Genomic DNA, 15,728 nt, shown 5'->3' on the forward strand with positions numbered 1-15,728 from the left:
GTTTAACAAGACGTTTAAATTTTTACAAAGGAATAATGGTACGTACTGTAGCCGACATAGTATCAGCTGCAATTTTCTCATAAAATTCGTCTATTTCTCCATCGGGATGTGCTGCGGTTGGAGCGTATAATTGAATAATTTTCAGGGGCATGTCTTGTCTACATTTAGCCTAATCATTGCAATTCTTTCAGATATTCCTACGAATTACTCTACTTTATGTGCATATCTAGGTTTGCCATCTAGGCTTTGTTCTTCTCGCCCTTTGTAATATAGGACGTTACCGGACTCTAGTGTTATGCACTCTCCCCCTTTTCTTTTTACCTCTGCTAGACGAATTATGTCCCATTTTAAGTCATTGATGTGTTCTTCAAGTTCGTAGACTTTTTCATCTTTGTGTAAGGACCTTATATTTAGAGTTGCGATGTTCAATCGTGTGGTTTTTAGCGATTTCTTGCTTCTCTTGTAACGTGTCCTCCTTACAGGGTGTCTCAAACTTAACATAAGAAAAACATTTTTTTCTTCCACTTGTTATAAGCCCAAAAGAGAAGTTAGAGTTGACCTTTGACCCTGAGTGGCAATACCAAAGAATAAGTATAAAATAATAAAAAAAAATATTAGCGAAATCGGTTAATCCCTTCACGAGAAAATTGAGAAAATCAACTATCAAAATGGGCATAATTTTTGGTAGTGCAAAACTTTTGCGGTTAAGTTTATTTTACTGTACAATTTCATCAGTTTTCAAATCATTTTTAAAATGAAAAAGAAAACATTATGTATTTTTAACAATAAAACTTATCAATTGATTATGCTGGTATGGTTTTAGCTTAGTATTATTTTTTAGGAACGGCCCGGAATGGTTTAGAATCCGAAGTGTTTTCCAAAGAGGCCTTAGTATTCAGTCTGTGAAGAAATTTATAAACAGTGTCAACAGTATTATACAGGAATGGTTAATACATGTAGAATCAATGGAGAACAATCCCGAGTTGGATTTCCTGCCGGAGTTATCTAGATTATTTTTAGAATGTATGTTGCTAAATTATATTTTATTTATTTTAAACTGTAGTGCCATCACAACTACAAAAAGACAGTGCTTTTTATTTTTTTTTTGTGTTCATAATTGCAATAGATCTATAAGAAAAAAAATAATTTCATCAACTCATCTCATCAATCAGTCTTCTTGTTTTTAAGATTCCTGAATGCGGGGCAATACTATTTTATTTGTATACTTTGGATAGAACCTGTTTTAGAGTTTTTTCATGTATTAAAAACTTCCCACAAATTTTACTTAACTGTTAGATATTCGATATAGGTTCGTAAAAACTGATTTATTCCGAATTAGGTACTATAAGAAGTCCAGAACTCTAAGAGTAAATAGTTAGAGACAACTAAACGCATATAAAGTGTGGATATTCCACATCATCATCATTCTGGCCTTACAACCCTACGTGGTACTAGCCTCCTCAAGAATTTCTCTCCAGTCGTCCCTATCCATCGCCTTCCTCCGCCAAGCACGTATTCCCATATTTCTCATGTATTCATCGATGTTATCAAGGCAACTTGTTCTGGGTCTTCCTCTTCTTCCCAATAGGTCTATCAAGAAGCGTTTTTCTTGCTGGGTCATTTTGTTACATCCGCATTACATGCCCTATTAACCTATCGTCATATCTTAATATGTTTTACGATATCAGGTTCCTGTATATTCTCGAAGTTGTATCGTCTTCTCCATACTTCATTGTCATTCACTGCTCCATAGATTCGCCTTGGTACTTTTCTTTCGAAACATCCCAATATGTTTTCATTATTTTTTGTTAGAGTCCAGGTCTCTGTTAGGTCTGGGCGTATTATTGTTTTGTAGAGTTTTATTTTTGCGTTTATTTTGTAGAGTTCGTAAAATTTGAGAGTCCTTTCATATGTTGGCCATCTTTCCTACAGCGACTTTTGCTGGATCACTTGTAGGTTTTATTTCTTTCCGTAGTGGCCCTGTGTTTGTAATCAATGATCCCAGCTCACAACATCAACTGTCGTATGAGATCAACTAACTCTTCTTGTCTCTTTGCATCAGCTGTGCCATCTGCAAGATGCAGGTTGTTTATTTTTCGGTCTTTTATTGAGATGCTTTTCTTCCATCCTTCAAGCGCTCTTCTCATAATATGCTTCCCATATATGTTAAATAATTGTGGAAACAGTATGCATCCTTGTCTGACACCTTATTCTGGATGGAATTCTTTTCAGAGTATGTCAAGCACTTTACCTGGTTATTAGTCCATGAAATCAACTTTTTTTTACCCACAGCTTAGGCTATAACTTCCAAGATCTGTACAAAACAGAGATCAATTACATAGGTGTGCAGTGGAACATATTTATCTGAAACCACGAAAAAGAGAAGCGGGTCATTTAGCCGCGTTGCCTAATCGATTATTATTTTAGAGGTTTGTTTTTGAACTGTAAAATTAGGTAATTGATAAAATATGTTATTAGGTGAAGTATTCGTCATAATTATTAAAATGAACAAAAGTCTATTAAATTAGAAAGCTAATAAGCTGTTGAGGTAAAACATTGTTTTCAACGGTAGTGGTAAAGCTTAGAAAAATATACTTACCAGTTTTTTTTCAAATATCAAAATCGCTGTTTTCTCTGGCAGAATTTAATTGAAAATCTTCGCTGTCTAAACCTTCGTCTATATTGAGAACCATATTATCCACGACTACATCAATTAATGGCTCTTTTGATATTAACTCACGTTCAGTTGCTATGAGTTTTTCAGTTATTTTTTTTTTTTTCATTCTTCCACAGTCTTCCGATAGCTGCTTTATTGGCGTAAATATAAAGTCTCCATTTCTGGCTCCCACGTAGGATTTCAAAGCTGCCCAAACCATTTCAATAGGATTGAAATCGGCATGGTACGGTGGGAGTCTAAAAACATGATCCTTGTGCTCGTATAATTTTTGTCGATTGCATATTTTACATAACGAGGTTTATATGCAATTTTATTATGTTATACAGATCAGGCTTCAACATAGAAGCAGTATATGGAATATTTTTTTCTCGAAGCCATTCCTGCATAACATACTTCTTCGATGAGGATGTGGGACATTTAAATACACTTCCCGTGTATTATGGTATGGTGCATTATCCAACACAATACCACTATTTGGAGGCAAATTACTTAAAAGTTGTTCTTCCAACATTTTTTTTTTAAATTCATTCTTTCAACCATTTTTGAAAATTTGTAACATCCAGGAACTTCCACTTCAAATAAGATCCAGGAACAAAACAATTTTCCTTTCCTGTCCCAACAATAATTAAACCTTGCCCTTTTGATACGGGTTTTCGAAGTCCATTATTACTGGTGTCACAACAATTGTTTTTGGAAATATGACTCGTTAATAAATAAGTCTCGTCAGTAAACACTATAAATTTATTTGCTTCTTTAGCTTCCTTAATGTTCTTCAGGATTTGCAGCCTTAAATGTCTAATTTCATGTTTTTCTATCGACATTTTTCTATTGTCGACTATTTTTTTACAAGCGATATCCAAGTTTATGAAATTCCTTTCTCAGACTTTCTCTACTTTTTTTTTTACTAAAGACACAGAAGTGTACTTACATTAAAATCTGGTGGTCAGTAAGACCAATTATCAATTTGTTTCTAACTTAAATTACTAATGAAATCTTTAAATTAGGTATCTACTCACTAGTATCTTTCCTATTATTTCTAATAACTAGCATTAAATTTAGCATGCATACTCGCACAACACTTTACTCTGCTTTTCACTCACTCATTATACCAGTTCAAAAGGCTTTGTTCTTTTGAGCCTTCTCTCTAGGTTCGTATTGTCGAGGAGCTGGATAGCCTCGACGCTTACATAATGATGGAGTCGTTGTTCATGGCTCCCTGCAAATTTCTTGATTATCTGATTGACGTCTTCCATCTTGAGGTCCCGGTGAAGGTAGTTGTTCCTAACGTACCAAGGCGCATCTACGATGTTCCTCAGCACTTTATTCTGGAATATCTGGATTACTTTGATGTTACTAGGCTTGACACAGTCCCAGAGTTAGCAGCCATAGGTCCATACTGGTCTCAGTATTTGTTTATAGATTAGGAGTTTATTATTTATGGATAGAGAGGAATGTCTTCCCATCAACCAATATATTTTCTTGTAGCGGATGCCTAGTTCTTCTCTTTTCTTCTTCACTTTCTCTACTTCCTGCATAATTCAATTCGCTTAAAAATTTTTGATGAATTTTCTTAATTGTGGGAACTTGTTGATCGCTAAGATGAAAATTATATATCTGTCTCCGTAAGATACCTTGAACACACACATCTAGCTGTATTTTTGAGGACTTTTTTGTCGTTTATTAGATGTGGAGACCCCAACGGTTTCTCCATTTTCAACCCCACGAAATTCTTTAGCGATTTTTTTGACGCTGGATAAACTGACACTTATAAACATTTATTATTATTTAAACTTTTTTTCTTTTAATCGATTATTTCATATCTTTATATATTTAAGTTTGCAAAACAATAACATATTTTTTATAATATAAATATACCATCAATTTACCTGTCAAAGCAGCTACTCGTTCTTGTACTTTAGATAACTCAATAAGAAGTGCATTTCCTTCCTGTTGCCTAAATTTTAAAACAGAGTAATGATTTTACGAGCTTGTGCACTCAAAATCTAATTTTTTTACGACAAACGTTTTTTATTTTAATACAAAATTATTTTACCTCTTAGTTTTTTGATATCAAAATTCTACAAAACATATTTCACGAATTACGAAGTTATCTGGCAACGTTGCAAACCGACTAAAATTGGTGTCCAATTCTAAATAATTTGATGTTTGCATCGCTCACTTTCAGACAACATTCCTCGATATACTGGATAGAATCATGGTACAATGAATACATTGTTCATTGTACCATGGGATAGAATGACCTTGAAGGTCAGCCCGTACTTATGTATGCAGCCCGTATGCAGCTATTTGCGCTTGTGCCCGTATGTAATGATAGCCAAACGTCAGTAATGATGAGATAACCTAAAGGAGAAGTAGAAAATTACAAAACTAAACAGTAAATTAATACAGTAGACTCCCTCTATAACGAGAACTGAAATGGCAAACTAATTACCTCGTTATAAGCCGATCTCGTTATATCAGACAACAATAATACCGTGAATATTATATGAATATGTAGTTTTCTAAAACATTAACTTACTATAGCGAAGCCATTCGGAGCAATATAAGATGCTAATAAATATTGTTTGAATGGCGTTTTTGAAAAAAAGTTGTTTAATTTTATTGTCAATGAATTACGTTAAAACAAAAAAGAGTTGTTTATTTTTATTGTCAATGATATACGTTAAAACAAAAAATCTGTACCTACATTTTTTTTAACTACATAATGTATAAAGGGTATTTTAAAGGAGAATAATAAACTATTGCTTCTGCAATTGGAAGAAGTCTGTCATTTTTGACTGCTTTAAATTGTCCAGTATCATTGTATCTACCATATTTTCTAAAGATGTGAAACAGTTGTATTTATTGTAAAGAAGTTTATTGCAGGCGGCAGTTAGTTTATTGCGGTGCAGTTAAAAAGGGGCTATTAGGGGCAAAAAGGAGCGGTTATTTATAACCACGGCTGGGTCAAAAACGTAAAAAACACGTTTTTCAATCTTATTTTCTCTCGTTATAACCAAATTTGCCTCGCTATAGAGGGTTAAGGTTCAATAGAAATTTCACGGGACATCTAATGTACCTCGTTATAAGCGAAACCTCGTAATAACCGTGTTATAGAGGGAGTATACTGTAATAATAGTGAATTGTTTGTCAAATTGTGTTGTTAATCAATTACTACACTGCCTATTTACAATCGTATTCGAGTGCACTCTATCGAAAATTGATAACAATTTAGGCAAATACTTAGTCGTTTTGGTACTGTCTATATCCTGGTGCATATATGTCTTCGATCCTACCCTATATTACTTATCATAAATCTACCATTGAAAGGCATTTGGCATTTTGAATATTCATTTCCTGTAGTTTCCTTGCCATATATTCAAAGACCGTGTTATTTTAATATAACTTGGTCATCGGCAAACTATAAGGTATATACACACTTTTTTAAAAGTTCGATCATCATTCCATTGCATTTTTTCTTTTAACATTAGTTTCTTTCATAAAATGCGATCTATTCTCCTACACGAAGTGATTTATCGAAGACTACGCGTTTCTTACTATGTAGGTACTAGGTATCATTTAAAATTTTTTCTTTGTGCATAACTATGTCTAAAGGTAAAAACAGGGTAGTGACGAGTTTTGAGACTAGCGATGATTATATACAAAGATATAAGCACAGCAACAAAGTTAGCGACGAAACTAGATTTAAAATTTGATTTATTTTCACGCGACATGCACATTTGTGCTCATTCTAATCTGATATTTTAAAAGAAATGTATTTTTTTAGTAACTGGACAAACTACCCTTGATATTCGACTGAATAGTTTTACTCCCCGTGAACGAGGAAAACATTCCAGGTCGAGCCGTCTAATAAAAGCTGCAGAAGTAACTAACTCTTGCATATTAAAAACAGACAACGGCCCGCAGTTATGGAGAAAATTTGACACTCCCTTATATAAGAGACTAAAATATTCACAGACATTTATGGAACAGTAAGTATAAGTAAAATAAGAGTATTCTTCTTCCGAATGTTCTGTAACACCACATCTCGAAAGCTTCTAATTTTTTAAACATAATATCTGCTGTTGTATCTGCTTCTGCTCAGCAGAGCAGTACAAAAAACACATAGGACTTCGGTATTCTGATTATCAGATCCAGGTTTATATATTTTTTCATCTACTTCATTCTTTTTAATAGGAAAAGTTCCTGTTTAATCGTCGGTATCTTATAGAATACTTCTTCGCCGTATTTCATCTCTTATTACACATTTTAGTTTTCATGTCCATATTATGTCGTTTAGGTAACCTTCCACTGAAATGATTTATATCGTGTCTATAAAGAATTCGTATTTAAAGAAAGTTCTTGCTTATGCAATGCGATAGCGAATTTCTAAAGAAGAATCTAGATCGCCATTAGTTCCAGCCAGTTAAGTTATATTGTCAATTCTTTGAATTGGGTGGTTTGGTAGTTTTTTTAAAGCGAAAACTTCTTGTTTTACTCGTATTTCCTCTCAGATGTTTTTATGTATTTTTTTTATCGTATGTTTATTTCGAGTCTAAATTTTCGCTGTGTTTTTGTTAATCTTCTGACCGATTCTTCCAGTTTCTTCTTAATTCTATATACTAAAACAATATTGTCTGCATTAGCTAGTCAAAGAAAATAAAGTAGGTAAGTGAAAGATTTGGACTCCAAGTAAACTTATCAAAAACTAAATTTATAGTCATCAGCAAAAATAAAATTAGAGACGTCCAACTGCTTATCAAGAATACACCAGTGGACCGAGTAAAACAGTTTACTTATCTTGGAACAATAGTAAACGAACAATGGGATCACTCACAAGAAGTAAAATGTAGAATAGAGAAGGCTATGAGTGCATTCAACAACATGGCCAAACTCTTTAAAAGCCACAACCTTAATCTGGAGATAAAAGTAAGGCTCTTACCAACCCCTGGGGTTTTCCCTTTTAATTTTTTTTCCTTTGTCTTTTTTAAAATCATAAACGAAGCAGTTGCATTTTTAAAATAAAAACTTAAAAATTTTAATTGTCTTTAAACTTTTATTATTATAACAACGTAAACACAAACGATACAAATGTTTTAAGTAATTTCTAATAAAAATTTAACTTTTGAACAAGTTAGTAGAAAACTGCTTCAGTAGATAACAATTTAAAAATTAAGGAAAAAAACGTAGGTAACTAAATGTTGTAAAAAAATGATGCTCAATTAATGAAAACTTAAATCATGTGTCGGGACAAACTGATTTTAATAATGAATGTTTCCTTCACGTGCTCGAATTATTGCCTGAATTCTCCTTGGCATGCCTAAAATCAAATGAGAAATGACCTGTTGAGAAATAAGTTCCCAATCCTCTAAAAGGGCTTCTTGTAACTGATTTGAGGTTAAACGGGCAGGAACACGACTTCGTATTATTCGCCCCAGCATGTCCCAAACATGTTCGACTCAATGCTGGAAAATCCATTACAGGAACGTTTACTTCATTTAAAAACTGAAACAAAGTCATTTCCAACGAAACCAGCATAAGGCACAACAAAATCTTGGAAAATTTCATCAATGTACCTGTCAGCTGTTATGGAGCCTCTCAGAACGATGTACAATTCTGTACGTGCCTCTAGAGAAATTCCAGCCACACCATAATTGAGCCCCCTTGATAGTCTAACCTAGGACTAAAGGTACATTCTGCAAAATACTCATGAGGTTTTCGCCATACTCTCCCACGGCCATCTGGAGACCGCAAGGTAAACTTGGACTTATCGGTAAATAAAACGTGCCTCCAGTTATTTACAGTAAATGAGCATGGTTTCTGGCAAACTGAAGCCGACTCGATGGCACCTGAGGAGTTGTAGGCCTGTTGTAGGCCTGCGACTGCTTAAATTTGCTTCTCTAACCCTTCGTCTAATTGTTCGTTCGCTTACGTTAGTATTCCGAACGTACTGAAGTTGATTTCGGATTTGTACAGCCGTGGCACGATCTCGTAGACTTTGTAAAAGGATGAAGCGATCATCACAGGCACTAGTTCTTCGTTGGGGACCGGTTCTAGGTCGTCTAGTGTAAGCTCCGGTTGCCAAGAAACGTGTAAAAATACATTGCACAGTACTATTGGATATTTGATACTGTTAAGCAACATATCGCTCATTTCTGCCGTCTTGAAGCAACACAACAATAGCATCCGCTGTTTCGCGATTTACAGCCATAATTCGTAGATTAAATCAACGCAATTCAACTTTAAATTATGTTTGACACTTTATTTCTGATTTTTTATGCATTTTTTTGGATAAGCATTTAAGTTTTATTAGAAATTACTTAAAACAGGTTGTTTAGTTTGTGTTTACGTTTTATAATAATAAGATAATTAAAATTTTAAGTCTTTTAAAAATGCAAGTGCTCCGTTTTTCGTGCCGGTGGGTGTATCATTACTTTTTCTAAATCGAGGCGAAAGCGATATTTAAATCCAACCTTAATTCGAAATATATTTGATAGTATTCCTCTTATTTTCACTGTATCTTTTAATGTAAATTTCGCCGTATATGATTTTTTTCTGAATTATTTTTGTTTTTATGCTTCTCATAAGTTATTCTTTTTTACTTTCGCATATGATTGTTTGAAATTAAAAACAAAATGTGCTTGCAGTTCTTTTAAAACAAATATTTGAACCACCACACCTATACTCTTTCTAAAGCCTCTTTCATACTTTATTTCATTCATCCCCTCATTCAGTCTATTTTTATATCGTAATTATCAGTGTTTTACAAGTTATATTAAGGAGAGGTATGCCTCTGTAGTATTTGCAGTTCATTATATCTACTTTTTTTTAAATATGGTGTGATTTGTAAAAAAAAAAGTCATAGCAAACTGATTGGTTTTATTAAGAAAAAAACGTCACAAAAGATCCACGGTTTACCGTCAAAACCATAGGTTACTGTTTAAAGATACTATTTTACCAGCAAATGTGAATGAAAAAGAAGCTATCACGCATAATGTTATAGGGACTTTCTTGCTTTAAAAAAATATTATGTCTTATGGGATGGCTCCTGAATACCGGGTGTCCTGTCGGATTTGTTGCCTCAGTTGCTTTCTTCATCTTCTGTATACCTTTCACGCGGCGAATAGAAGGGTTAAGGTGAACGCCATTACTCCAAATATCTCCGGAATTGATATATTCTTTTTATGTGTTCCCGTATGAGCTGTGCTACCTCCACTGTTGTCCGTTTGGTTGATGAATATCTGCTCCTCTTTTTCCTTAGGATCGCCATAGAGTTGGGCTTTTACCGTTGCGCTCAATTCGCATTTAGATCAACATTTTCCATAAAGAAAAGGCAGATATTACTTTTTACTTTTAATACAAACTTCTAACGTATTTACAATTGAGGTAGGTAATAACTTGCGACCTCACTTAATGACTGATCAAAAGTTTGTTCTGAATTCTCTGTTGATTGAAAATAGAACGCTTCAAATATGCGTCTCCAAGGTCGCTTTACATTAACAATAGCATGAATAAACATAAACATTTTTAGAAATTATTTTAATTTCTTCGTTCTTGTTATTGACCTACTTCCAATCCGAAACACAAGTAAATACTGAAATTTAAACTCTATTAAATTGAATGAAATTATAACACTAGCAGAAGAACAACAAGGTTTTAGGTCGGGAAGATCATGCTACGCTATATTTATAATGAGGCAAGAGCAAAAGAAGTCATTAGAATACAACAAACCGGCATATATATGTTTCGTGGACCTTAAAAAGGCAGTTGACCGTGTCAAATTAAAAGACGTTATCCACTTACTGAATGCAAGAGAACATACCTCTAGGAATAATCCAAACGATCGAAAATATCTACCAAAACAACACAATAAAAGTAAAAGTGGAAGGAGAACTAACCGACCCTATTGAAGCTGGCAATGGGATAAGACAGGGAGATTCCCTGAGTCCTCTATTGTTCAACCTGATTATGGACGAAATAATAAAAAAAGTAAGAACTAAAAAAGGATACCAAATGGGAGAACAACAACTTAAATAATCTGCTATGCAGACGACGCAATACTACTCTCTCAAAGTGAAGATGATTTACAACGTATGCTGCACCTATTTAATATAACCGCCAGAAAATTTAACATGTTAATTTCCCCAACAAAGACAAAATGCATGGTTATAACAGCAAATTAACTAAGATGTAAATTGGAGCTGGAAGGTCAGATAATAGAACAAGTGATGGAGTTTAAATATCTAGGCATCACATTATCTAGCTACGGAAAGCTCGAAATCGAAGTGGAAGATCAAGTGAATAGAGCAAACAGAGCCGCAGGCTGCCTAAACGAAACAATATGGAGAAATAAAAATATCGGGAAAGAAACGAAAGGCAGAATTTACAAAACAGTCATCAGACCAATAATGACATACGCGGCAGAAACAAGACCTGACACAGAGAGAACAAAAAGGATGTTAGAAACAGCAGGGATGAAAACACTTAGAAAAATTGATGGTAAGACACTATGGGACAGAGCTAGAAGTACCGATATACGACATAGATGCAAGGTGGAGAACATCAAAAACTGGGTAAGAAATGGTAGAGTAGAATGAGACGATCATATAGCCGTATGACAACAAATAGAGTAGTAAAGACGGCAAGAGACGGTTCCCCAATAGGAAGACGATCAGTAGGAAGACCACGCAAACGATGGAATGACAACTTACTGGAGGCACATTGAAAAACAGACAGAGTCATGTCTATATAAAAAGAAGAAGAAGAAGAAGACGAAACTCTATTATGAATTATTAAATATCTTAAGGGTTTGTTTCACTATGTCTTAAATTAATCTAGCGTAGTATCGCCGATATCAGATATTCTCTCTGCATACACTATTTGAGAGATGTCATACTAATAATAGTCTCTATACCATGACACTTATTTTTTTTTATTTTTTAGGGTAGCAATAGATTTAATAGCACTTAAAATGTCATTGTTTACGGACCGAGAGAATAGTCAACCTTCTCTACTCGATTCTTATTTATCATCTCCTGAAGTAGATTTTAAAGACATAATTGGCGTTGTCTGTGATTTTCTATTAGCAGGGATAGATACAGTAAGTTAGAAATTAGTTATATTTAAAATTCAGGTTTTGAGATTAAATTTATTAATATACGGTTTTGGTTCGTTTACTTACCAAATTTTTGTCTTTAATTTTATATACATAACAATATGTATCGCATTATCGGTCTTATATTATAAGCGGTATACTATTATTTAAACAATTTCTTCAGTGCCTTCCTCTCATAATTCACAATCTAATTTACCATTTAAATTAGTAAAAACAGAAAATATGTTACTTATTGTCTCCCAGTAGTGATTGATAATGTAACTCTCCATTTTTCTTGTATCAAATGTCATTACCTAAGATTACTTAAGTACATATTAACAAAAACGCGTATACGCATATTAGCCCAGGGAAATAAGCATTTTTTCATGACACTCGTCCGGCCAGGCAAACGACAGTTGTTTTGAATAGTATGGACTTCTGTAACAAAAACCTATATGTTTCCTGCAGTCGATTTTTTGGACTTAATTAGTTATTAACAAATTAAGGTCAAAAAACAGAAAATTTTTGCTTTTTTCGTCCATCAGCAAAAAGTGAAGCATTTTAAACAAATTTTAGAAGAGAAGAAACTTATAAGTCATATAAAAACCGTCAAAATGGCGTTTTCTAAATGTTTCTATCCTTATTTGTTGCTATTAAAGTTGCAAAATAAGTCAAAAATTTCGGTTTTTTATAAATGTTAATAACTTTTTTGAAAATAAACTTATAATATTCATATTTCATGAAATGCTGTGTCTTGGAGTGCTTAAAATATGATCAAAATTTCAAAGTGATCAGTCAAATAGTTTAAAAGTTATTTTATTTGTTTATCCCAAATTAATTTTTTTTGCAACAATATAAGTCAGAAAATTATATAGTTTTAGTAATTGTAATGATAGTTTCTGGAAGAAGAAGACTTGTTCTATTATTAACGTTAAAAAAAATTCAGAAAATTAATTTTAAATATTGCAAAATAATTTTGCAAGAACATGTCGCTTTTTTGCTTATAAACAATTAGAATAACTTTTTAACCATTGCCTGCAAGAATATTATTTTTTTATATTTAAGAAACCTGAATTATTTCACAAATTTAAAAGAAAAAAAATTTGTTCTAAAATAATTTGCGACAAAGTTAGCCTCTGTTTTTATTTTATTCATAGCAGCTTTGTTTATAACAATTAATAAATGTAATTAGCGTTATTTAAAAGACCATACTTTATAGTTTTAACATACCAAATTCTAAAAAGATTACCCTTCAATAAAATCGTCCACAAAGCTTCAAAATGTGGTCCTTAAAATCGGCTGGCTTCGAAACTCACGGGAGCCGAAGGGAGGGGGAAAGGAGCTGTTAGCTGTGTCTCTTCCTTTTTTTAATTTGTATATACTGTGTGCGTACATTATAAATATGCATTAATTCAATAAATAAATTGTTAAATAAACTATCTAATTTGCTTCAATTTTTTTTTTAATTTTTTTTGTAATATTTGAGATAATTTTAATTTAAAAACATAAATGTTTATAATTAATTTATACCTCTTTAATAAAATTGTAAATAATTTATTTATAATAGATTTTATGAAAACAACAAATTGTCATATTCAATTGTTTCTAAAAATAGTATTGCTTTGGAAATATTAATTAAAATAATTTTTCTAATGGCTATTCTTTATTATTTTATTATTATTTAAGTTAATTTCATGTTATCAAATGAACTATCCTACAATAAAGTCGTCTCAAGAATGCAACTCAGTAATATTGGGAATATCATTTTAAAGTCATCTACTTTAAAATATATGTTAATGTATATATATATATATATATATATATATATATATATATACAGGGTGATTGATTAGTGCAAGGAAGCTCAGTAGATCTGTTATAGTAAAAATTACAAAAAAAAGGTATTAACAAAAATTGTAGGCAGCTTTAAACTCCAAATTTTAAAATTAGTTAGAATATCTACCAAATTAATACTTTGATAGAAAAATAAAAATATATAGAAAACTAATAACTTTAGGTATAGGGAGTACTTTATAAAATTTGAAGTACGATATTAGTACTTTTCGATAATGATATAAAATACAGGATGTTCTATTTAAAATTACCAAGAAAATAATTTACTTGCATTTTGACTTACCCTGTATTTGATTTAACGAATATTATAAAAACGAATATGTTATATAATTTTTAACAATTATTAAAAAACTATTGTTGCAATAGATCAATGTTCCTATATTCTTTTTTAATTATACAGGGAGTTAAACTTGATACGATTTTCAGATAATATTGGTTATAACTTTTTAAATACCTGGTATAACATAATAAAACTTTACATTGTTGTGATGTGGAAGTAAAGCAGATTTCAAATTTAAAATAAAATACAGGGTGTTCCATTTAAAAAAACATAAGTTTGGTCTGCCACCATCTTATGGAACACCCTGTACGATTTTAACTAATTTTAAAATGTGGAGTTTAAAGCTGCCTACAATTTTTGTCAATAACTTTTTTTTTGTAATTTTTACAATAACAGATCTACTAAGATATCTTAATTGTTATAAACAAAGCTGCTATGAATTAAATAAAAAAAAGAGGCTAACATTGTCCCAAATTATTTTAGGACAAATTTTTTTTCTTTTCAATTTGTGAAAAAATTTAGGCTTTTTAAATATAAAAAAAAAACAATATTCTTGGCAATGGTTAAAAAGTTATTCTAATTGTTTATAAGCAAAAAATCGACATGTTTTTGCAAAATTATTTTGCAATATTTAAAATTAATTTTCTTAATTTTTTTTTAATGTTAATAATAGAACAAGTCTTCTTCTTCCAGAAACTGTCATTATAATTACTAAAACTATATAATTTTCTGACTTATATTGTTGCAAAAAAAATTAATTTGGGATAAACAAATAAAATAACTTTTAAACTATTTGACCGATCACTTTGAAATTTTAACAATATTTTAAGCACTCCAAGACACAGCATTTCATGAAATATGAATATTATAAGTTTATTTTCAAAAAAAGTTATTAACATTTATAAAAAACCGAAATTTTTGACTTATTTTGCAACTTTCCAAGCAACAAATAAGGATAGAAACATTTAGAAAACGCCATTTTGAAGGTTTTTATATGACTTATAAGTTTCTTCTCTTCTAAAATTTGTTTAAAATGCTTCACTTTCTGCTGATGGACGAAAAAAGCAAAAATTTTCCGTTTTTTGACCTTAATTTATTAATAACTAATTAAGTCCAAAAAATCGACTGCAGGAAATATATAGGTTTTTGTTACAGAGGTCCATACTACTTAAAACAACTGTCGTTTGCCTGGCCGGACGAGTGTCAAAAACAGGGTACTTTTTTTGCTTATTTCCCTGGTCTATATAATTTTCGCGATGATTTCTCACGCGCTGGTAACATAACCAAAACTGAACGATTATGAACTTTAAGAAGATTCGGTTTCACAAACCGACCCGGCTGGAAACTGGATCGTTAAAGCACAACCTGTTGATCTGTACAAATCTGCAAGGTCGGCCTGTTCTGAATCCTTGATGCTCTTCTTTTAATGATGTATTTTTGATATTTTTTTTTGAGTTATTATTTTTGGTATTTTTTTATTTAATTAATGGATAACTTGATCCATTCAGCCACGATAATGTATTTGACTACTTGAAATTGTTATGATGTATGACCTATTGCGTTTGTTAACAAAATAGTACTTTGCATAGGGTAAATTAAAAATATATTGTAAACATCAGTATCACAAGAATCAGTAGATTGACAAGAAACCATACTTTCATTCTTACATTCAGGACCCTAACCAAACAGGAACAAAGATAGATTTATACATTTACATTACACATTCCATCCTAAATTTTTCTTTTAGTCCTTTTTAAATATCTTCAAATAATTTGGTTAACCCTAATATTACGACGAGAGATATATAAAATAGAAGATTGACT

General features: G+C 31.8%; 1 protein-coding gene across 1 annotated transcript in view; it reads left to right on the top strand.

The window, feature by feature from the left end:
• The window catches only part of dib (Cytochrome P450 302a1, mitochondrial), a 55,555-nt gene that overhangs the window by 24,816 nt on the left and 15,011 nt on the right, over positions 1–15,728 (top strand). The window contains exons 3-5 of the mRNA XM_072540829.1: positions 842–1,023; positions 6,465–6,669; positions 11,621–11,777. Coding sequence (XP_072396930.1) covers positions 842–1,023; positions 6,465–6,669; positions 11,621–11,777 — 544 coding nt within the window. The remainder of the gene's footprint in view (positions 1–841; positions 1,024–6,464; positions 6,670–11,620; positions 11,778–15,728) is intronic.

This window comes from Diabrotica undecimpunctata, chromosome 8, assembly GCF_040954645.1.
Source record: "Diabrotica undecimpunctata isolate CICGRU chromosome 8, icDiaUnde3, whole genome shotgun sequence".
Lineage (NCBI taxonomy): Eukaryota > Metazoa > Arthropoda > Insecta > Coleoptera > Chrysomelidae > Diabrotica > Diabrotica undecimpunctata.